Source organism: Maniola hyperantus, chromosome 6 (genome assembly GCF_902806685.2).
Source record: "Maniola hyperantus chromosome 6, iAphHyp1.2, whole genome shotgun sequence".
NCBI classification, from domain to species: domain Eukaryota; kingdom Metazoa; phylum Arthropoda; class Insecta; order Lepidoptera; family Nymphalidae; genus Maniola; species Maniola hyperantus.
Genome location: NC_048541.1, coordinates 594,478 through 618,253, shown reverse-complemented (window position 1 = coordinate 618,253; position 23,776 = coordinate 594,478). Strand labels below are relative to the sequence as shown.

Sequence of the window (23,776 nt, the reverse complement as noted above, 5' to 3'; positions counted from 1 at the left end):
GTAAAATACCCAATTTCATATTATTATTGTGAGTATTATTTCAATATACGGAAGAATGATTTCCATGATAATATTTATTATTAGGGTATAGTTAGTTTTAGGACTCTTAGTCAAAATCAAATTCGAGAATTATTACACCACACTAGCTTATGCTCGCGACTTCGTCCGCGTGGACTACACAAATTTCAAACCCCTATTTCACCCCCTTAGGGGTTGAATTGTCAAAAACCTTACTTAGCAGATGCCTACGTCGTAATAGCTATCTGCATGCCAACAGCCCGATCCGTCCAGTAGTTTGAGCTGTGCGTAGATAGATCAGTCAGTCAGTCATGTCAATTGAAAAATTAAAAAATTAAAAAGAGCAACCGCCGAGTTTCTTGCTGGTTCTTCTCGGTAGGAGTGGCATTCCGAACCAGTGGTAAATTAAAACTACCCGACTATTCAAAAGCAGTTGTAAAAAAAAGTTTACTTGAATAAAACATATTCTATTCTATTCAAGTCACCTTTTCCTTTTATATATTTAGACTATCATAGACTATCAGAACAAAGCCGGACAAGTCGTAGTCGCCATTATCCTCAACGTCTCACGTTTAAAAGGACATTTAACACAAAGCAATCCCAGCATTAGGAAAATCTCTGTTTTAGCCACAAAACCATTAGGGCGCCTCGACAGACAATGCAAGGCCCATTTAAGACGTCGCCCATACATCCTTTAACGTTGTTGGGAATTTAGGGCGCCGCCGTGCAAGACTTTAGCTCTAAGTGCTTTCTACAATTTCGTGTACAACTTTGCGCCGCGAGTTATGGTGACAAAAGACACAAAGCTACAAAGTTAGATCGCATTCTTACGTGATTCACTATTTTAAAATTATTTTAAAAGTATTTGTCTATTAAATGCTTTATTACCTACTTTTTAGGGTTTTGTTCCTCAAAAGGAAAAACGGAACCCTTATAGGATCACTTTGTTGTCTGTCTGTCTGTCTGTCAAGAAACCTACAGGGTACTTCCCGTTGGCCTAGAATCATGAAATTTGGCAGGTAGGTAGGTCTTATAGCAGACATTAGGGGAAAAATCTGAAAACCGTGAATTTGTGAAAACCGTGAATTACACAAAAAATTTAATTTGTGGTCATGAACTACTAATTAGTATTTTAAATTTTCAAAATAGTTCGAGTAGTCGAGATTTCAAGTGGGGTATCGAATGAAAGATCATTCTAACACAGAATTTTATTTATTTTTATGCATCATAATTTTTTGAATTATCGTGCAAAATGTCGGAAAAATACGACTGTAGTAGGTACGGATTTACGGAACCCTCGTCGCGCGAGCCTGACTCGCACTTGGCCGGTTTTTGCGTATACTAAAACTAACGATATACCTCTAGGTTTCTACAAACTCAGCTATTCCCCAAATCCGAGGCAGCAATGAATCATATCTCCCCGTAGGTACAGCGTATAGGGCCGCGACCCTGAACCCATTAAATTGAATGCCTCCAGCAAATAGTCGTTTGGCGCAATAACCGTGGGAAGCTCGGGTCCACGAAATTAATTACGGCTCTCCCCTATGTCGTATCATTTAGCGTTATTTTTATTTATGCGTTTACCGTTAATTATTGTTTAGGTTTATTGGATGAGGATGTTTTGTGATCACTTATTACATTGTTATTAAAATGTTATGATGATTATATAGTTCTAGCGTAATAGCAGTTTGCGGGACTTATATTAATCTATATATATAAAATTCAAACTCCTGACTGACTGACTGACTGACTGACTGACATAGATATCAACGCACGGCCCAAACCGCTGGTCCTAAAGACATGAAATTTGGAGGGTCTATTAATTGTGAAGAGTAGGTATCCAATAAGAAAGGATTTTTCGAAATTCCATCCCTAAGTGGGTTAAATGGGGGATGGAAGTTTGTATGAAAGTCGGTCATTTTTCAAGTTATTTGCATGAAAATTGGTATTTGGGTTTTCGGTCACAAATGAAGAAATACGTGTTTCAAGATTTTTCTAAAATTTGACCATAAGGGTGGTAAAATAGGGGATGTAAATTTGTATGGGAAAGTTTTAATTATTGATATTATAATTGACTTGAAATTTGGAAAGTAGGTTTTTTCTTGAGGTTAGGTGTCAGCTAAGAAACGACTATGAGAAAATCCCCCCCCCCTAAAGGAGTGAAATGGGGGTTGGAAGGTTATATGTGTTATTCGGCGCTGTTCAGAGTGCGTGTCGTGATGTTATACCTAATGTTTGTTTCTGAAAAAAAATGCCATTTGTTTCCTGTAGGCCACGCGGGCGAAGCCGCGGGCAGAAGCTAAGCATCGGTCCATTGACTTATCTTAGTTTATATAGTAAAATGTTTTTATTGGAAAACAGTTTGTTCTTGTGTTCTTATCAGCACGTGAAACGTAAAATTAAAGCCACATTTTCCACCATTAAAAATACATACGTTCTAGTAAACGCTAAGTTCTCTGTATCTCGGGGTAATAGTAAGGAATGGGGTGGTGCGAGATAAAATGTACTTACCGTAATATGAAGTTACTACCCATTGGCGACGCGACGGTAAGAACCAGCGTCCTTTCCACTGCTTTACAAATAATTTGCAAGAACTACGAATTATGGGGATGTTTTTAAGAAAAATATTATGTTTTCTTCCACTTCCTCGGAAATTGCTTCATTTAAAAAAAACCGACCAAGTGCGAGTCAGGCTCGCGCAATGAGGGTTCCGTACTACAGTCGTATTTTTTCGACATTTTGCACGATAATTCAAAAACTATGATGCATAAAAATAAATAAAAATCTGTTTTAGAATTTACAGGTGAAGACCTTTCATTATGATACCCCACTTGATATAGTCACTCACTTCGAAAGTTGAAAATACTAATTATCAGTTCATGACCACAATTTAATTTTTTTTTGTGTGATCTAATCTAACCCTAAATTTACGGTTTTCAGATTTTTCCCCAAATGTCAGCTATAATATCTACCTACCTGCCAAATTTCATGATTCTAGGTCAACGGGAAGTACCCTGTAAGTTTCTTGACAGACAGACAAACAGACAGATAGACAGACAACAAAGTGATCCTATAAGGGTTTCGTTTTTCCTTTTGAGGTACGGAACCCTAAAAAAACGTCAATATTGGGGTTATTCTGGACGGGTCATCCAGCAGTTTCCAAAACGACAGTTTCATATTGGTAACGAGGTTTTTTTTTAAAAAGAATATTAGCCATATTAAATGACTAATATTCCCCTTTCCTCTCCAACTATGCGTCAAGCTTGTGCTAGGAGTAGCTACGACAATAGTGCAACGGGCGTGGTTCGAACCGTCGACCATTCGGTTTTCAGTCCACTCCTTTACCCGTTGAGCTATTGAGGCTCTTAAAATTTAAATGCACACTAACAAAAATTAAGTGTTTTGGATAGGTACACGATTTTCAATATGGCACGATCGTCGATGTATACGATACATGGAAAAAGCAATGCCAAATTAGGACCAAAAGTAATGCCAAATTCAGACATCTATCGACGACTTAGGGTAGGGTAGGGGTAGCTTTGCTAGCACAATTAAAAGCTTCTATTTCTTTGTATGCTTTATGTACCTTATTATTGCAAAGCTTTTAGTAAAAAAATAAAGGCATTCGCACACAACGACAAGACACAGATCAGTCAAGTGGAAATGTCGCGAAATGAAGGAGCCGCAAGCCGCAAAACTATGTAAAGCGGGGCATTCCGAACCGTCGTCGTGACGTCACAGCTGTCGCGGCGTGATGCTGCTTTGTTCTCCACGTTTATCACTTTGACGTCAACAACACGCTAGCCGAGTGACGTTTTTTGGTAACCAAAGGCAAAATATAGGCACCGTTTTGAAGGTTAAATACACGCTTCAACTGGGTATGAAATGCCTTTGTACTATTCATGACAGGCCCTTTCTACCCATTTACAAGTTGTCCACTTAGCTTCATCTTGATCAACTCATTGCCGGCCACTATTGACCATGGGTCTCCTCTCAGAATGAGAAGGGTGTAGTGCGGATTGTCAGAATTCATACACTTTTAAGAACATTATGGAGAACTTTCAGGCAGGTTTCCTCGCGATGTTTTCCTTCACCAAAGTCCCGTGATAGGCATTTAAATGACTCCGAAAAGTTAGAGATTCCTCAGCCTCCCGAATAGGAGGCAAAGCCAGAGTCAAGTTATTTATTTTGTTTTATTTTTTATTTTATTTATTCAGAATAGGCAACATGTTACGCTTACTTGTAGTCAAAATTGTTAATTTGTAAGATGATATAGTGGGGAAAATTAATTACGTACTTAAAACTAAAGCTACGAGGGATCCAAACGCGCCCAAGTCTGAGAAGAGCCTACAACAAACTCAGCCACGTCGCACGCTCAAACCTCTTAACCACTAAGCTATCACGAATTCTAGACATAAAAGATTCGTAATTAACAAAATATATGCATAGTAAATACATACTTTATCTTTCAGACTAAACTACGCGCTCTGCGGGCTGTCGGCCTGGTGGTGGCACGCGTGCAACGTGGCGCTGCACGCGGCGTGCTGCGCGTTGGTCGCGCGTGCCGGCGCGGTAGTCGCGCGTCTGCAGCGCCCCTTCGCCGCGCTCGCTGCGTTGCTTTTCGCCGTGCACCCTGTACACACTGAAGCGGTAAGTTTACCATTACCTTACCATAAGGCCTTTTGAACCAATGCGTGGTAGAATTTTGACGGTTCAAAATTCAATTAGGTGCATTACTTGTGAAACGCTCGCAGAGCGTCAAATTAATCCCCACTTTAATTCCCCTTATTTCGTATGAGAACCACCCTGAAATAATCCATACTAATATTATAAATGCGAAAGTGTGAATGTCTGTCTGTCTGTTTATCTGTCTGTCTGTCTGCTAGCTTTTCACGGCTCAACCGTTCAACCGATTTTGACGAAATTTAGTATAGAGATAGCTTACATCGCGGGAAAGGACATAGGTTACTTTTCATCCCGGAAAATTTAAGAGTTCTCACAGGATTTTTAAAAACCTAAATCCACGCGGACGAAGTCGCGGGTTGAACTCTTATTCAGAAGTAATAAGGCCCTGACAGACAGAAAGTAGACTCAGCGAACTCGCTTCACTCGTTGTATAGAAGCAGCCGTTACTTTGCAGAAATCGCTTCCTTCTATTAATATTGCTCCAAGTCGTTTTGTTAGTAGGTAGTATCTCAGAATATAAAGTGGTGTTTATATTGTGTTTGTCTTTCCTACTTGTAGATACAGGCATTAGTTTCTGTGGAGTGGACGGCGATAACGAGCGGCGCTCGTCGCCGCACAGAGCAGACACGTCGCCGGCGACTAACGAGCTGCAGCCGAGTTTATTTAGTGTTGCCTACAAATATACACGGACAAACTGTTCCATTTAGATTTTACTAGAACTATTCACTACAATAGGGTTCTAACTATTCACTATCATTTGACGAGATCTTCTTTCAAACAAACAAGGGTGTCTTCGTAACTAGTTTAATGGCGACTAAAAAATAGATAATGTACCTACAATGGAGCCGATTCTCTTGTACACAATCTCTAAACTACACTAAATTAGAAGGTCTAAATCTAGTGCTATCCTTTTCCGCAAGCAACATTATGATAGGGATAGCAATAGGTTTAGACGTGCCATTTTAGTTTAGTTTAGAGATTGTGTACAACAGAATTAGCCACAATGTTGCATGCAAAACAAACGATTAGTGTTACTGATTAATCATTAATAGATAGATATGTAAGAAGACTGTTTTGGAGATATTAATAAGATCATAATCACCAACCGATCACCGACTTACTAGGTACTTACGGAGCACGGGTCTCTTCACAGAATGAGAAGCAGAATTCTGCGCATTAGCAGACTTCTCATACCATTGAGAATAATAGAGAACTCTCAGGCAAGGCAAGTAGGTGACCTCACGATGTTGTCCTTCACCGTTGAAGCAAGTGATATTTAACTAAGCCTGACGCTTAGTTGGAGAGGAAAGGGAAATATTAGTCATTTAACATGGGGCTAATGTTCTTTTAAAAAAAAAAAAAAAACCAAAATGCTATCTTATTCTTTTGAAATATAACAAAATAACCACACTAATACTACATAAGTACCTATCCACAAGCACCCATGCGAATCCGGGGCGGATTGCTAGTCTAAAGGTATAAAAAGAAAAGGTGACTGACTGACTGATCTATCAACGCACAGCTCAAACTACTGGACGGATCGGACTGAAATTTGGTACTCAGATATACATTATGACGTAGGCATCCGCTAAGAAAGGATTTTTGAAAATTCAACCCCTAAGGGGGTGAAATAGGGGTTTGAAATTTGTGTACTCCACGCTGACTAAGTCGCGAGCATAAGCTAGTATTTTAGAAATAGGTACTAATGCCACTAAATAATTTTTTTTACCTACTTCTCACGAGCTTCGCATAATAATATGGTAAACATGCGAGCGATTTCAAATGCACGTACGAGCGGAATGTCATATCCAAAGCAATTGCAAGACGCGGCAAAAATACGCGAAGCGTTCCTGTACCACAGTTTATAAAATAACGACACAGTTGGTTAACTGTTTACCATGGATTAATAACTACACTAACTTTTGGTGTCTTCAATTTAACTACAAGCATTTTATTATTATTTATTATTATTTATTATTATACCATAATGTGCACTGTCCTTACAGGGTAGTCCTAATGCGACAGTGCACTCTAATCTATCTTATACCTATTAACAATTATACTTAAAATAAAAAAAAAATAAAAAAAAATTACAACGATAATAAAATTATTAATCTACTACTTAACGGCTATCTTATGAATAACTAATAATCCACATTGCTATCCTTGTGAGCTCAGTCAGAGAGCAACAAAAAATATCTATTCTTTCATCTATTAAGTGTGCGGGTGCGGAGTGCGCGCGTCAGCGGCGCCTGCCTGAGCAAGTTGGTACGCCCGTACGGCATGTTAAAATACGTAACACAAGTTAGGTATCTTAGTACGAGTGTCTAAGCACTCCTTTGGCAGGATCACATATTGTTAACTAGCATAATATTGGGAATTATTTTTAAGGAGTAAAATTGTCTTTGTAAACAATTAAACAAATTGAAAAAAATTGAAAATTAACTTGAAACTTTAATGTACTGAGAGATCAGGTATGTGGTTCTACAAGGTGTTATAAAAATCAAACTCCCAATTACTTAAACAACACGTATAATGCTATAATGGGGCCTAAACTAAATTAACAGGTCTAAATCTAGTGCTATCCTTTTTCGCAAGCAACATTGTGGAAGGGATAACAATAGATTTGGACGTGCCATTTTAGTTTATTTTTATTTATTTAGATACAAGTTAGCCCTTGACTGCAATCTCACCCGATGGTAAGTGATGATGCAGTCTAAGATGATAGCGGGCTAACCTGGAAGGGGTATGGCAGTTTTTATTAAACCCATACCCCTTTGGTTTCTACACGGCATCGTACCGGAACGCTATATCGCTTGGCGGCACGGCTTTGCCGGTAGGGTGGTAACTAGCCACGGCCGAAGCCTCCCACCAGACCAGACCAGAAATTTAGAAATTATAAAATTCCAAACCCCTGCCAGGAATCGAACCCGGGACCTCCCACTAATAAGACCACAGCGCTCACCACTGCGCCAGGGAGGTCGTCAAAGTTTAGTTTAGAGATTGTGTACAACGGAATTAGCCACACTGTTACTCAGTCCGAGTCTAAACTCTAAATTAAAAGTGTCGCCCCACGTCGCCGGTCGCGTCCTCGTCGCGCGCTCTCCCGCCATTTTTTCGTATCGGCGGAGGGGCGGTGAACGCCGACGTAGCAACCAACACCGGACTTGAAACGTGGTGTTGCCCACAAAGGTCATAATATTTTCCCCACTGTAAGATAGCTAATCTGTGTTTATTCTCGCAACTGCATTACTGCTGCGGAATAACTAGGCTCTTGTGGTAAAGTTATTCATACGTTATACAATAACATGCATGTTTTCTATTATTTTAAGAGTTTTCTTTATTCTTTCCTCCTACTCGCTTCCTACTTCCAGTTTAGACTGCAACATCACTTACCACCAGGTGAGATTGCAGTCACGGGCTAATTTGTATCTGAATAAAAATAAGAAAAATACTTGAGAGTCGGGGGTTCGATTCCGGACACGTACCTACCTCTACTTTTCGGAGTAGTGTCCGAAAGCAATAAATTATAGCACAGGTAGGTAAAGTCTTACTATACTATAGTACTACACTATAGTAGGTAGTTTTGATAATATTATAATGTATTACAATCAGACGAGTCGCAGGGAGCCGCTGGATCCAGGCGGCGCAAGACCGCGGCGTGTGGAAGTCCCTACAAGAGACCTATGTCTAATGGTTGATGATGATGATGATGATTATAATGTGTCACTGTGGCTAATTCCATTGTACACAATCTCTAAACTAAACTAAAATGACACGTCTAAATCTATTGCTATCCCTTTCATAATATTGCTTGCAGAAAAGGATAGCACTAGATTTAGACCTGTTAATTTAGTTTAGTTTAGAGATTGTGTACTAGAGAATCGGCCCCATTGTGACGCAAAAAGTTCAATTTATTTATGCCAAGAAGAGGAATATAAAAAGAATAAAAATGTAAAACAATACCACTAAAGGCAGTCTTGTATTTTAATACAGTTGAGTTGGAAATGAGAAGCGGGGGGCTCAGAGAAAAGGGTTAAAACTTCTTGAAATCCCGTTACGTCGCGCCATCCGTCGGCGAGCGACGGATGGCGTGATGGCCGACACACGCAGCGAGTTTGATCCACAGCGCCTCGATAGCGATTTAAGCCTATATTATGTCCACACAATTGCAAAAGAAGAAGAATTACAAAAAGAAATGTTTTGTCTTTCCGATCTATCTATACGTGGCTGAGACGTGGACCCGAAGACAAACCGACCGGCGAAAGATCGACGCTCTAGAAATGTGGTGCTGGAGACGCCTTTTAAGTATAAAATGGACCGCACATCGTACAAACGTCTCCATTCTCAAAGAACTGAAAATAAATCAAAGGCTTTCGTCACTAGTACAATAATTGCGAATCCTCAAGTTCTTTGGGAACATTACAAGGAAGAGATGGTACCATCGAACACCTCGTGGTACAAGGTCGAGTGGTGGGCACACGTCCACGTGGGCGTTCCCTACCTAGGCGAACGGACTATCCGATCCGCAACAAACACGCCTGTCTCCGTGTGTGCACATAATGTCACTAACAGAAGTCGCTGGACGGAGATCGCACGAGCAGCAGTGAGAATCATAGCCACGACCACTCTGTCAAGAGTGAACGATTGAGAAGAAGAAGAAGTCAACACAATAGCGATCTGTTAGTCTCGCGTTAGTGTTTCGCGGTAGACATGCACCTATAGTAAGCGACTGGTTGAGATGGCACTCGGAGTATGAGACGGGGGGGGGGGGGGGGGGGGCGCACACTCACACGTCACCCACGCTATGCCGCACCGGGTTAGCGCGGGGGCTGTGCGGATGTGCGGGGCGTCCTACCTACTAAATAATCTATATATATAAAATTCAAAGTCCTGAATGACTGACTGACTAACATTTGGAGGGTGTGTAAAGAGTAAGTATCTACTAAGAAAGGATTTTATTTAATTCCACCCCTAAGTGGGTTAAATGGGGGATGGAAGTTTGTATGACAGTCCGTCATTTTTGAGGTTACATCGATGAAAATTGGTATTTAAGTTTTCGGTTAAAAATAAAAAAATACGTATTTCACGATTTTTGGAAATTCTACTACCAAGGGGGTTAAATAGGGGATGAAAGTTTGTATGAAAGTCCGTCATTTTTCAAGTTATTTGCATGAAAATTGGTATTTGGGTTTTCGGCAACAAATGAAGAAATATGTAGGTACCTATTTCAGGATTTTTGGAAATTCAACCCCCACCTCGATTTTCTAAATTCCACCCGAGCGAAGCCGGGGCGGGTCAGCTAGTACCTAATAACAATAATTTGAATCAAACACTAGTCCAAAGTTTGTACTATCTAGTGTCTACTCGAAGCTTAATATCTGAGCTCAAATTGACAAACAAGGTTGTTCTACATAGATTGATTCATAGCTGAAGGCAAGAATCTGACGCTAGACTTGAATTAGTTTCCGATCCAGCTCAGTTCAAACCTAGGATATTAATAATATATCTAATTGATAACTATCTTCCTTTGACAACTACAAGGCTTATTAGTGCTCATTTTCACGTTTCAAAGTTCATCATTTATGCTGTTTCTCTGAACAAGATTAGCGTTTCCAATTTAGAGGTTATTAAAGAACGGAATTATTGTTTTAGATAGATATGCTTGTTTGATGCCGCGTAGAAACTTATAATGGGATGGGATTTAAGTGAATCTTTTATTAGTAAGTAGCTTCAAAGACTCCTACGTTAGTCCATCTATATTGCAAAAGTAAAATGGCGCGTGAGGAGTTAAATTTTACGCGTTACATAGGTATAGTTTATGTCATTCAGACACTAAACTTGAATTTAGGATGCTTTCCAAAACAGCTTTCATTTTCATACCTAGACAGGTACCCACTAAGATTCCTCCGTTTTATTTTACTTACTTAATATTAAGTTTTATTATAAAGTATACTTGCTTATTGTTAAATATCGTTCACTTTGTACTGATATGCAAGAGTTCCAGCAACAAACAATCGAATTGGCATAAAATACATAATAATAAACCACTCAAAGCTAAATGTGTAACAATACACAATCAAAACAGGGAAGCTTTTAGATGGTCCTTAATAAATTCAGTATACAGCGTGTTTAATTTGCAAGCATTACTCTGTAAGAGCTTTGCAAACAGAGTTCCAGGTAAGAGACTAGGGATGCGCTCTAAAAGGATCAAGCTGAACGGCTCACGGAAATGAAAAGAGAGATAGATACAGGCTGTAACTAGAACGCTAGCAAAACTTAGCGTTTTTGTTGTACTACCTAAACACAATCCAATACCAATAACTATTTGTCTCATTTTGTAGTTTTAGTGATTTAGTATTTTTCAAACTCGCAACGTATAGCGTGCAATATTGTATTTGAATAAAAAAAGATTCCTTTGAAAGTGAGTTAAAGACTGCGTTTACATCTAGACGCATCGTCATCAAAATCAAAAGCTAGATATGGAATTTATTTTCTAACTTCGACTAATCTCGCACTGCCAACGGTTACTGGTAGAGATCTCGCATAGAGATAAGTGCTTCCCTATCCACGCTCTCTTTTTTCTTTACTGTAAATGTTTTTGGTAAAAATAAAAAAATAAAAAAAAATAAAAAAAATCCGAGGAGGGAACAGAACAAAGGAACAAAATGATATGATGACAGCATCATTTAAAAGTCTAATGTAACTGATACGATGACCAGTTTGCAAGCGCGTGAAATCTAGATCTACTGATATCTATACTTGGCTGTTCATCTTTATCTTTCTTTTGCAAACTATTCAAGTGTATCCAGGACGCGAAATGGCGGTGTTTGTTTTCGAACGAGCCTCAAATGCTCGATTTATTCGCTGAAGGTATTTATATTCTTCCAGTCCGACGTTCGCCTATCAATCTGTATGTTTACATTGGATTGCATGGTTTAGGGTGTTTATTTAGTTAAATAAAGTTCTGTCTCTGGCTTTCGATAACAAATCAATATTTTTCAGGAAATCTTAGTCGCCGGCTGAAAATATCAACCTTTCGTAATGTACATCGACCTTTGGAAAGGGATAGCGGATTCGTAAAGCGTTGTCTCTGTCGTTGAGACCGACAAAACGTCACATAGGTATGAGTGACAGAGACAACGCTCTCTCATCCGAACTCCCTTTCCAAAGGTCGATGTGCAATGTTTTCTGCTACTGTACGTCCGTCTGTCCGTTCGTCCGTCTACCTGTCTGTCTGTCAGCGGGCTGTACTTATCTCGTGAATCGTAATAGGTAGAGAGCTGTTACAGAAACTGCGGGTTTTATTGCCGCTGTAATAACAAATAATAAAAAAATCAAAATGGCCGCCATTAAATTAAAAAAAAATTAAAAATATTATTGCTTGTACAGTGCGACAAGGCTATCTTGGCGCATGGCGAAAATCGGAAATAACGTTGCCCTCAAGTGTCCCCTTTGTTCTTGTTTGAATATTCTAAGCCTTTGTTCTCCAACAGCGCCCTCCTGTCAATGTCATTCAAGTGCCAAGAGAGCCTTGTCGCACTGTACGATGGTACGAGTCAAGAGCGACTTTGACTCACACTTGACTTGATTTTTTTTGGATTTAACGTTGCTTTAAGAAACTATTTTCCAAACAAATATTAATTCAACTAAGGCTACCTACTACTTATTGAAATTCTAATCTAATCTAAATAATTGGGGCCAATTCTCTTGTACACAATTTCTAAACCTAAACTAAATTAACAAGTTTAAATCTAGTGCTATCCTTTTCTGCAAGCAACATTATGTAAGGGATAGCAATAGCTTTAGACGTATCATTTTAGTTTAGTTTAGAGATTGTGTACAACGGAATTAGCCACATTATATTATAAAAGGAAAGGTGACTGACTGGCTGACTGATCTATCAACGCACAGCTCAAACTACTGGACGGATCAGGCTGAAATTTGGTATGCAGATAGCTATTATGACGTAGGCATCCGCTAAGATTGGATTTTTGAAAATTCAACCCCTAAGGGGGTGAAAAAGGGGTTTGAAATTTTTGTAGTCCACACGGACGAAATCGCGAGCATAAGCTAGTGTAATATTATAATTGCGTATAGGTATACTTATAAATAAATGAGAGAGAGATAATACAATAAAACGATAATATGGTTTCCCGGAGCACATTACCTACCAGGTAACAGACTTGTACCTACCTACCTACCTACCCCTTACCTACCTACCTACCCCTCACCTACCCACGTACTACCCAGCGGTAACAAAAGGACATTACGGTATCAGCGGTTATTTATCTGCCTTGCGGACTCGTTAACACGACCACCTGGCCACATAACTCACCACCTAACTACCTACCAGTTACTACTAACTGTTAGCTCGCGAATTAATGCCTCAAAACCCCCCATGGGGCAATCCATCTTGAGAGATTTTTCTTAGGGAAAACTCAGCCAAAAGTTGCCTGGATAGCTTTGTAAGCAAAGCCGCCTTTGCATATTTCATCGTCATTATGATCAATCACCGACTCACTGAGCACGGATCTCAAGTGCGGATCGGGCTGACTTCATAGGTACACCTTTGAGAGGTTAGGTTAGAACTCTTTGATTTTCCGAGATAAAAAGTAGCCAATTGTCACTCTCCAGGTCTTTATCTATAACCATGAAAAAAATCACGTCAATCCGTTGCACCCTTGCGACGTGATTGAAGGACAAACCGACAAACAAACACACAATCAGAATCAAATTGAGAGTTTCCTCACTCTAGTTCACTCTGGTAACGTCATCAGAATTTTCCAGCTCATAAAGCTTGGGCACCTTACTTTAATTCGATAAACAAAAGTTATCTAGCATCTGTCTACTTTATACCTACATTGAACGCAAAACCAAATTCGCCAATAATTGAACGAGAATCATTTTATACCTTTGCCTACCCGGATGTGAAAACAAGAAAAAAAGATTTCCCCCGAGTTTCTGTGCAATTGGCAGCTATCAGAGTTACCGGCTTTGAAATACGAAAATCTCATAAGAAAAACCAACAAAACGTACCTAATTGTTTGTTCGTCTTTACTTCATTTCGAAGGCATGCACGATAATGGCATTTTAATCACCAAACAAAAAGTTAGAGAAGAATTTTTGGAAATCAGAACAACAACCTAATAATTTCAATTTTTAATGTGAAAATAATAATTTATTAAATTAATATTTGTCAAGTAGGTACGTATCAGAACTCAGAACACGCACAAGGTTGCCTCTGCTAGAAAATAACTTCTTATCGCGAACGTTATTATTTACTGAATTTTTTTGTTTTATTTTAAATTCTACCATAGTGCCAAGTGGCAAAATGTGTTTGTTGGTTTGTCCTTCAATCACGCCGCAACAGAGCATCGGAACGACGACGTGATTTTTTACATGGCAATCGGGGAGAGAACACACCCGCACCGCACAGCCCCCGCGCTAGCCCAGTGCGGGTGAGCGCGCGTGACGTGCGGGTGTGCAGATGTCCCCCCGCCTCATACCCCGATTGCTATCTCGACTGTAGCGGAATATAGTTAAATACCTGAAAGGTGACATAGACTTTGAATAATCAAAGGTTTCCCAAGCAAAAAAATCTTATCCCACGCAGACAAAGTTGCACAGTCTTATGGCACACTTTCTTAATTCCAAGTAAGTTAGTTTTATTTTTTATTTAGCACGCGGTATGCTGAAAGTGCGCCTACCTTCCGCGCACTTTCCATGCTAAATGAGTTGATTGCTCAGCACCAGAGCCTAGACGTGTTCAATACAAATATAAATAAATTTATTTCATGTATAGATCACTAAGACTTATAAGAACCTTTGTGTATATTTTGTTCGAATAGTATAAGTTATTAGTCATAAGTCTAACTTGTAATGCGCTTTGGCACTAGCTGTAAGCATATCAAGCATCTATAATAATAAAATAAAATAAAATAAAATAAAATTGAACAAGTTAAGCTTGAAGCATTCTCTAAATTCCAGATTTAGCGCGGGACGTGATCTTACGTTTAATATTTTAAATATTCCGCGAAAAGTTCCCCAGATCACGGCCGGAATAATTTAAGAGTTCCCCACGGTGGCCCAACTCCGACATACAGTAATTACGAATACTTCACGATATTCTCTTTGTGATATTAAGAGGGGCTTATTCGTAGTGCGCTCCAAACAAACGTACGTTTGGCTTTTATTTGAATACTAGCTTATGCTCGCGACTTCGTCCGCGTGGATTATGTTTTGTGTTTTCTTTGGTTATTTATTAGTAAGTTGTTAGTATACTCAATTGTGTTAGTTTATCTTTTAGTGAAGTAGGTAGGTTTAAATTAGTATGTAGTACAGTTTTTATTATAAGAATAGATATAGGTGTATGAATAGCGTTAAGGAAATATAGTAGTAAGTTATGTACTTAGTATTAAGAGCGCCACCTCGCCAACAAACTGGCCCACCAGTTTGGCGAGATAGATATGTAGGAAACTTTGTAAAATTATTATGAATAAATAAATTAAAAAAAAAAAAAAAAAAAATTACACAAACTTCGAACCCCTATTTCACCCCCGTAGGGATACAATTTTCAAAAATCCTTTCTTAGCGGATGCCTACGTCACAATAGCTATCTGCATGCCAAATTTCAGCCTTATCCGTCCAGTAGTTTGAGCTGTGCGTTGATAGATCAGTCAGTCAGTCAGTCTGTCAGTCAGTCAACTTTTCCTTTTATATACTTAGATTAGAGGATGCCTGCGACTTCGTCCACGTGGATTTAGGTTTTTTAAATCCCGTGAGAATTCTTTAATTTTCCGGGATAAAAAGTTGTCTATGTCAATTTCCGGTATGTTATGGCGCGAGTAAACGGCGCGCAAACAAACGTTCCTCCCAGTGCAAGTGTTGTGGACAATATGCATAGAAACTTTCAGCTTTTCTAAAATAAGGAAGATCTGGCAAGCGCTGGCTCTTCGGTCAATACAAATCTTTAAACCCGTATAACTTTAAAACTAGAAATTTTGACGGAAATGTGGCAAACGCAGACTCAGATAGTATTAGTTTCTAAAACGAATATTATAGTTACAAAATTTCATTGACTTTGGTTATTCAATATTCAAATTAGATTGAAAGTAAGTTTGTATGGAGCGATTGACGGAGAGGACGTGAACGTTAAAACTTCAAGTATCATAATTTCTTGGAGCCTATTTTAAAGCTCTTTTGAAATTGTTGCTTTTTGACTGGCATAAATTAACTTACTTTCGAATTTTATGATGTCTGAGCGAGTTAGCTGTCAGGCTTTACTGCTTGCTTATTGTCATCAACCCATTCGGCCCACTACTTAGATAGAGATGTAATGAAAGTGGGTTCCTTTGTCACGTAAACCTGCAGCAACGGTCGCAGCGAGCAGACACGAGTTTACCAGCAATATAGCGAGGCAAAGTACGCAACACGAGTTTAGTTAGAGGAAATATAACGGCAAAAAAATATAATAATTATAATATTATACGGCAGTTTCGCATACATCATTTTCTGTGGGTTCAACTAGGTAGAGATATAATGAAAGTGGGTTCCTTTGTCACGTAAACCTGCAGCAATCTACGAAGCGAGCAGATACGAGTTTACCAGCAATTTAGCGAGGCAAAGTATACGCAATACGAGTTTAGTTAGAGGAAATATAATCGCATATTATGTCTTTGATGTTACGTGAAGTGGCTTTTAAAGTGCTTCTCTGTTAATAAGCATAAGTTTATTCGTGTGTTATATTTACCTAAGTCATTTACTTGTTCGTCTTAGTACGTTCTCGATTTTTTGTTGTAGGTACTAAAGGGCGAATTTCGTCATTTCCAACTTGCGCAGTTGAAAATAATTTTCAACTGCGCAAGTTGGAAATTGTTAGATTCGTTATTTTAGTATTTAAGTAAGCTTTACATATTAACAGCAGCTGTTGGGTAACTATGGCGAAACATTTTCGAGAAGAATTTAACAGCAGATATTCACGCTTATATTTTTATAATGCAAAAGTGTGTCTGTCTGTCTTTATTGAAGATTTTATGAACAAGAACATATTATTTTTAATAGAGACAGTTTTTTTGCATGGCTTCTAGTTAAGACAATCACATGTTTTCAAAAAACATGATTGGTTGGGTGACTCAAGATTTTTTGCATAGCTTGTTTAAAAGCTGAATTAAAAGGGATCAGATACCGGCATCTCATCCCATTGCCGGCAGTTCAACACCGGCATCTCAACGCCGGCAACTGAATGCCGGCGTAATTTCCCCTCGCCTCCTGAAGTGCAAAGGTGCACTCAATAAAAGAACCATCATTCGATTGTCTCGGCTCCCTTTGATCGCGATGATTGCATCCGTTTGTGGATACCCTCTGTAATTACGGAACTTCTTTCTGTATTACAGACCTTGTGATTACGTCAGACACCTATTTGACTTTGTTAGTCAATTTAGCATAATTAGGGCAAGTTAATGTTAATTCTCTTTGACACTATTAACGGTGGTCCCTCCGCTACTGACGCTATACAAACGTAGTTTGGTTCTAACCAATCCTCCTCCATGAATCATTAACCTCACTGTTGAGGGTAGTGATCTTTGCCACAGATTATTTCCTTACATACATCATGCACAACTCAAACTACTGGAAGGATCGGGCTGAAATTTGGCATGCAGATAGCTATTATGGCGTAGGCATCCGCTAAGAAAATGTTTCGACAATTCAACCTCAAATGGTGTAAAACAGGGTTTGAAATTGGTGTAGTCCACGCGGATGAAGTCGCAGGGATAAGCTAGTCCTTTATGTTACAATAGGATTTTTCCATCTATACAACTTTGAACTCATTTTAACTATTAAAGTCAAGTACCTAGAGTACACGACAGGTCGAGATCACAATTTTCGGGGTGGAGACGCCCCGCACACCCGCACACCCCCCGCGCTAACCCGGTGCGGGATAGCGCGGGTGATGCGCGGGTGTGCGGGGCGTCCCCCCGCCTCATGCCCCGAGTGCCATCTCAACCTGTCGCGTACACTTTATAGTTCTCAGTTTCGTTTCAGTATTTGGCCGAGACGTTACCTACATTATCGCTATGATTATAGTCAAGTGTGAATCTAAATACATAAAATACATACTGTGACTGACTTTGACAATATATGAACTGTGACTGACTTTGACAATATATGAACTGTGACTGACTTTGACAATATATGAACTGTGACTGACTTCGACAATATATGAACTGTGACTGACTTTGACCGCTAAAGCAAGTGAATTAGGTACATAACTCTGAAAAGTTAGAGGTGCGTGCCCGGGATCGAACCCCGACCTCCGATTTGGAGGCGAACGTCTTAACCTACCTAACTACTTAAACTACTTAACTAGGCTATCACAGCTTCTTATAAAGGCTTCTAACCTTATGTCTGTTGGTAATAAATTTACCACTTGCTTCAGAAAGTCTTATAAGAGGAAAACTAGCAAGATACTTAAAGTTAAAGTGGCTACCGTGCTATAAAAGCTTAAGTTTCAACTTAAAGCAGTAAAATCGTAGCTATCGAAAGCTAAAGTACCTAATTGGTAAGAGGGTCACGTAAAAATAATATTGCCCAATAAATTCCCTGCCGGTGGAAAGTCGTCATAAAAATCCATACTAATAATATAATTTATAAAGTGTGTGCGAAAGTGTGTCTGTCTGTTTGTCTCTCTGCTAGCTTTTGAAGGTCCATCAATCCAATAACAATAACCTTTTGTAGTTTTAGTGATTTAGTATTTTTCAAAACCGCAATGTATAGCGTGCAAAACTCGGGTCATCGCCCCACCTGCGATGCGGCATTGACTCCGAGTGGCCTACTTACGGAACGCTGGTCGACCTCTAGCGTCAGTCAGATGTTTTATTTGCAATATATCGTGAACTTTTACAGAATATAGGATTTTTTTACATATTTTTTCGCGTTTTTTTGTGGTACCATATCAGTAATCATCAGTACTCTCACCTGTATTCGTATTTGCCAGTATAAATGCAAAAGTGTGTTTCTTTGTATTGGTTTGTCTTTCAATCAAGAAGCAACGGAGCAATGGATCGGCGTGATTTTTGAATAGATAGGTATGGAGAGTGATATAGTCTTCTGTTTATCACAGAAAAACAAATAGTTCTCACGGGATTTCTGAAAAATTAATTTTTAAAATCAGAGGAGTTTGCGAGCATCATCTGTCCAAAACAAAGGGGTCCTGTATACATCTGGAACGTAATTATAAATCAAGAGGTTTGAGGGATTCCCTCGGCTTAATGCCCCGACAAATTGACTTCGTCCTTTCATTTTCAAGCGACTTATTTTGGTTTTTGTTTTTACTAGCTCATGCTCGTGACTTCGTCCGCGTAAACTACACAAATTTCAAACTCCTATTTTACAACCTTAGAGGTTGAACTTTCAAAAATCCTTTCTTAGCGGATCTCTACATCACAATAGCTATCTGCATGTCAAATTTCAGCCTGATTCGTCTAGTAGTTTGAGCTATGCGTTGATTGATCAGTCAGTCAGTCACCTTTTCCTTTTATATATTCAGAAGAAGATTGTGCGCACAGCCTAAATTGTTCGACATAGCGCGTCCTAAAAGAAGGACAGAATTAATTTGTTGGTAATTTAACCCGACGCGCGACGAAACCCTTTGACGCATAAGTGCGCCTCCATCCTATCAAAGCGACAATTGATTTTACATTTTCAGACGGCTTTTGGTTTACAAAAGCGGTTCAGTTTAATTAGAGGAATATTGTCTTTAACCGACTGTGAAAAGCAAGGTTCACAATTTAATATTTGGACCATAAGGGCGTTTGTGCACTCATCCGTGATTTCTCGGATTCGTCCAAAGAATACGAATCGAATGTACGTATTTGCATGGCAGCCACTTCGAAGAACGAAATACCGATGAGTATGCCGAATACGGATGAGTGCACAAATGCCCTAGAGATGCGTACTGACCAGCACGGGTTTCTTCAGAGGGTGAGATCTATAGAGTGCACTCTGACTTTGCTTAGACTTAAGACAGAGTTAAAACAAGACAGAGCTAGTGAGAGCTACGCAAGTGCGTATTATTGTTATGTTCTTTAGTAATTAACAGAACATAAATCCGTCTTTTACATTCAAGAGTACCTATGGTTGGGCGTAAACCTTACAAATAAATCACAAACTGGTCTCATGAATTATTGCCCCATTAAATCCTACTAAATAAAAACTCATAAAAAATTTCAACAACATACATACGTAACACGCAATTAAAGTCAACAAAACGCAATTTGTTATTTTTAATTACATAAACGCTAAGCCAGAACATAGCGCTCCATGGAAAATGGATTACTGTACAGCGTGAAATATTAATTTCATTATTTTAGTATCGAAATCGAGTTATCAGTTTATCACTTCAAAGGCGGGTAACGAACGCTAATTAATGGCAACACAAAAACTTTTTGAACAGCTCTACTAATTTTGATTGGTTGTATGATCTAGTACAGATGGCAACAGATTCACCTGACCTACTTATTAACTCCTGAGAAAATAATATTTCAATTTGAATCGTGTTATATAAATTCCTAATTAAATTCCTACATCAAAAACACTTATTGCAGTACCTACTTAATGATGATTATTCGCACATAATGTTTAAGTATTATACTAGCTGATGCCCGCGGCTTCGCCCATTGGTTTTAGGTTTATAAAATCCCGTGGGAACCTTTGACTTTCCAGGGCAAAAAGTTGCCTATCCATAGTAGCCCGTCCCCGGGATGCTATATTTTTTTTTCTTTAAAAATCCCGTGGGACCAACACGATTTAGGAATGCAATTCCTTACAGCATCAGGGCTAAGGAATTGGGTTCTCGAGTTCAAAAAGTATTTACTTGGTAGGTACCTCCAATATCAATTAATAACCGACAGTTTCTAAATGTCATCAGTTTTGGTGGTAAGGTCCCGTACAGCATCAGGATTGATGAGTTGGAATGCAAATTTTTTATGGGACAATGTCGCAAAGTTCCTCTATCGATTAAAATGGCGCTTGAGAAGTCATTTCGTATGGATTATATGAACGAAGTTTATGCACTATGCGCGTATGCATACTCGCGTTATAAACATACAATCTTTTTTTTTTAAAAGATCTTATACATACATTTTAGATCTTATACATATATAAAAGGAAAAGGTGACTGACTGACTGACTGACTTACTGACTGACTGACTGACTGACTGATCTATCAACACACAGCTCAAACTACTGGACGGATCGGGCTGAAAATTGGCACGCAAATAGCTATTATGACGTAGGCATCCGCTAAGAAAGGATTTTTGAAAATTCAACCCCTAAGGGGGGTGAAATAGGGGTTAGAAGTTTGTGTAGTCCACGCGAACGAAGTCGCGAGCATAAGCTAGTACCTACTAAATAATAAATAACAAGATGATGCCCGTGACTTCGTCCGCGTGGATTTAGGTTTTTTAAAAATCCCGTGGGAACTCTTTAATTTTCCGGGATAAAAAGTAGCCTATGTCCTTCCCTGGGATGTAAACTAACTCTGTACCAAATTTCATCAAAATCAAATGAACCGTAGGGCCGTGAAAAGCTAGCAGACAGACAGATAGACAGACACACTTTCGCATTTATAATATTAGTATAGATTTGGGTGATTCAGATTTCAGAAGCACATTTATATTTCGTCACTGATTGTACGAGCCGGCCGTTCAACCAATCCGATAACGGCATTTTAATTACGTAGTAGGTATTTGAATTCGGAACGAGCCGAGTTAATCAGGGCAAACAAACTGATGATGAGTGTACTTTGATGTGCGGGTGAATTATTTAAACGCGGTGTGACAGGTGTGAAGTTTAATGGCGATTAATTAATTTTTAATTAATTAAGATTTAAACAGTTCCAATTGCCATCGTAACTGACATTTTGCTTCCTTGTTTATCGTATTTTGCACTTGTACTAGCTACCCCTTTATTCATTTTTTAGGGTTCCGTACCTCAAAAGGATAAACGGAGCCCTTGTAGGATCACTTTGTTGTCTGTCTGTCTGTCTATCTGTGCGTCTGTCTGTCTGACAAGAAACTTACAGGGTACCTACTTCTCGTTGACCTAGAATCATGAAATTTGGCAGGTAGTTATAGCAGACATAAGGGGAAAAATATGAAAACAGTAAATTTGTGGTTACATCACACAAAAAAAATTAAATTGTTGTCATGAACTAATAATTAGTATTTTCAATTATCAAAGTAAGATAACTATATCAAGTGAGGTATCATATGAAAGGTCTTCACTTGTGGATTCAAAAAAAGATTTTTATATATTTTTATGAATCATACTTTTTGATTTATACGTGAAAAATGACAAAAAAATACGACTGTACTACGGAACCTTCGGTGCGCGAGCCTGACTCGCACTTGGTCGGTTTTTGTCACGTTAGGTCGGTAGGTAATAGGGTCTTGGAGTGTAGTAATAAAATATTGTGTTATATGCAAGTTTGAACCTGAACTATTTAAAGTTACTCAAAGAATGTTATACCATCATACATATATTTAACTACCCATTTGAAGTTTCCTGTAAAGCAGTAGGGTCAAACATCAAACAATAAACTCTTCAAAGGAAAGGTCGGAGTTAATTGGCGGCCAACTAATCTAATGGGAGTTAAGACCCCTTGCTTTAATACTTTATTATTCACGACCCTTTGGTCTCACGCCGCATGTAAGGTTCATAAAACTATGTTTAGACTCTACTAATGAAGTCTATTACTCAATTTAGATTATTATACTATCGTAATTAATATCTATATAATATATAAAATTCAAAGTCCTGACTGACTGACTGACATATATATATCAAGGCACAGCCTAAACCGCTGGTCCTAGAGACATGAAATTTGGAGGGTATATTCTTTGTAAAGAGTAGGCATCCGCTAAGAAAGTATTTTTGATAAATTTCAAAGTCCTGATTGACTGACTGACTTATATATCAACGCACAGCCTAAACCGCTGGTCCTAGAGACATGAAACTTTGAGGGTGTGTTCTATGTAAAGAGTAGGTTCCATTAAGATTTTTCGAAATTCCCCATGGCCCCAAAGTGGGTTAAAATAGGGGATGAAAGGTTGTATGAAAGTCCGTCATTTTTCAAGTTTTTGCATGAAAATTGGTATTTGAGTTTTCGGTCACAAATGTTCCAGGATTTTTGGAAATTCGACCCGCACCTTGATTTTCTAAACTCCACCCGAGCGAAGCCGGGGCGAGTCGTCTAGTCCATACATACTATAAAAAGACTGATCGAAAGAAGATGGTGGAGTTTCGCGTGCGACAGGTCGCCAGTGTGCCCATGAGCTTACGGTGAGCTTTTAACAGAGCAGCTCAGATTCGGAAGCTGGAGCGGATATTACAGCTCGGAAGACGTTTGTTTTGCAGCTCTTAGTGCCAGTAGTTAGCTGTTGAATTAATACGAGAGCTGGTGAAATTTCAATAAAGTAACTTTGGCCTCATAAGAAAGAGTAGGTTACTCTGCGGGTGATGGAGAGAGCTATGCTTGAAGTTTCTCTACATGATGAAATAAGGAGATCCGTAGAAGAGCCAGAGGAACCGACATAGCTCGGTGGGTTGCGAAGCTGAAGTGGCAATGCATAGGGTACCTATATAACTCGAAAAAATTGATGCTACTTTTTTTAATTTATTTATTTATTCAGATACAAGTTAGCCCTTGACTGCAATTTCACCTGGTGGTAAGTGACGATGCAGTCTAAGATGGAAGCGGGCTAACCTTAAAGGGGTACGGCAGTTTTTTTTTAATAAACCCATGCCCCTTTGGTTTCTACACGGCATCGTACCGGACTGCTAAATCGCTTGGCGGCACGGCTTTGCCGGTAGGGTGGTAACTAGCCACGGCCGGAGCCTCCCACCCGACCAGACCAGAAATTTAGAAATTATAAAATTCCAAATCCCTGCCAGGAATCGAACCCGATATCTCCCACAAATAAGACTACAGCGCTTACCACTGCGTCAGGGGCCAAGGAGGTCCTATTCCTATTTTAGATAAACATGTTCCTGCCATAGAAAGTATCGGTAG

At 39.1% G+C, this 23,776-nt stretch overlaps 1 protein-coding gene across 9 annotated transcripts in view; it reads left to right on the top strand.

Moving 5' to 3' along the window:
* LOC117982754 (protein O-mannosyl-transferase TMTC1-like) overlaps positions 1–23,776 on the top strand; it is a 186,241-nt gene that overhangs the window by 98,520 nt on the left and 63,945 nt on the right. For all 9 annotated transcript variants that reach the window (XM_069499273.1, XM_069499272.1, XM_069499271.1 and 6 more), the window contains exon 4: positions 4,491–4,668. In XM_069499273.1, the coding sequence (XP_069355374.1) occupies positions 4,491–4,668 (178 nt within the window). The remainder of the gene's footprint in view (positions 1–4,490; positions 4,669–23,776) is intronic.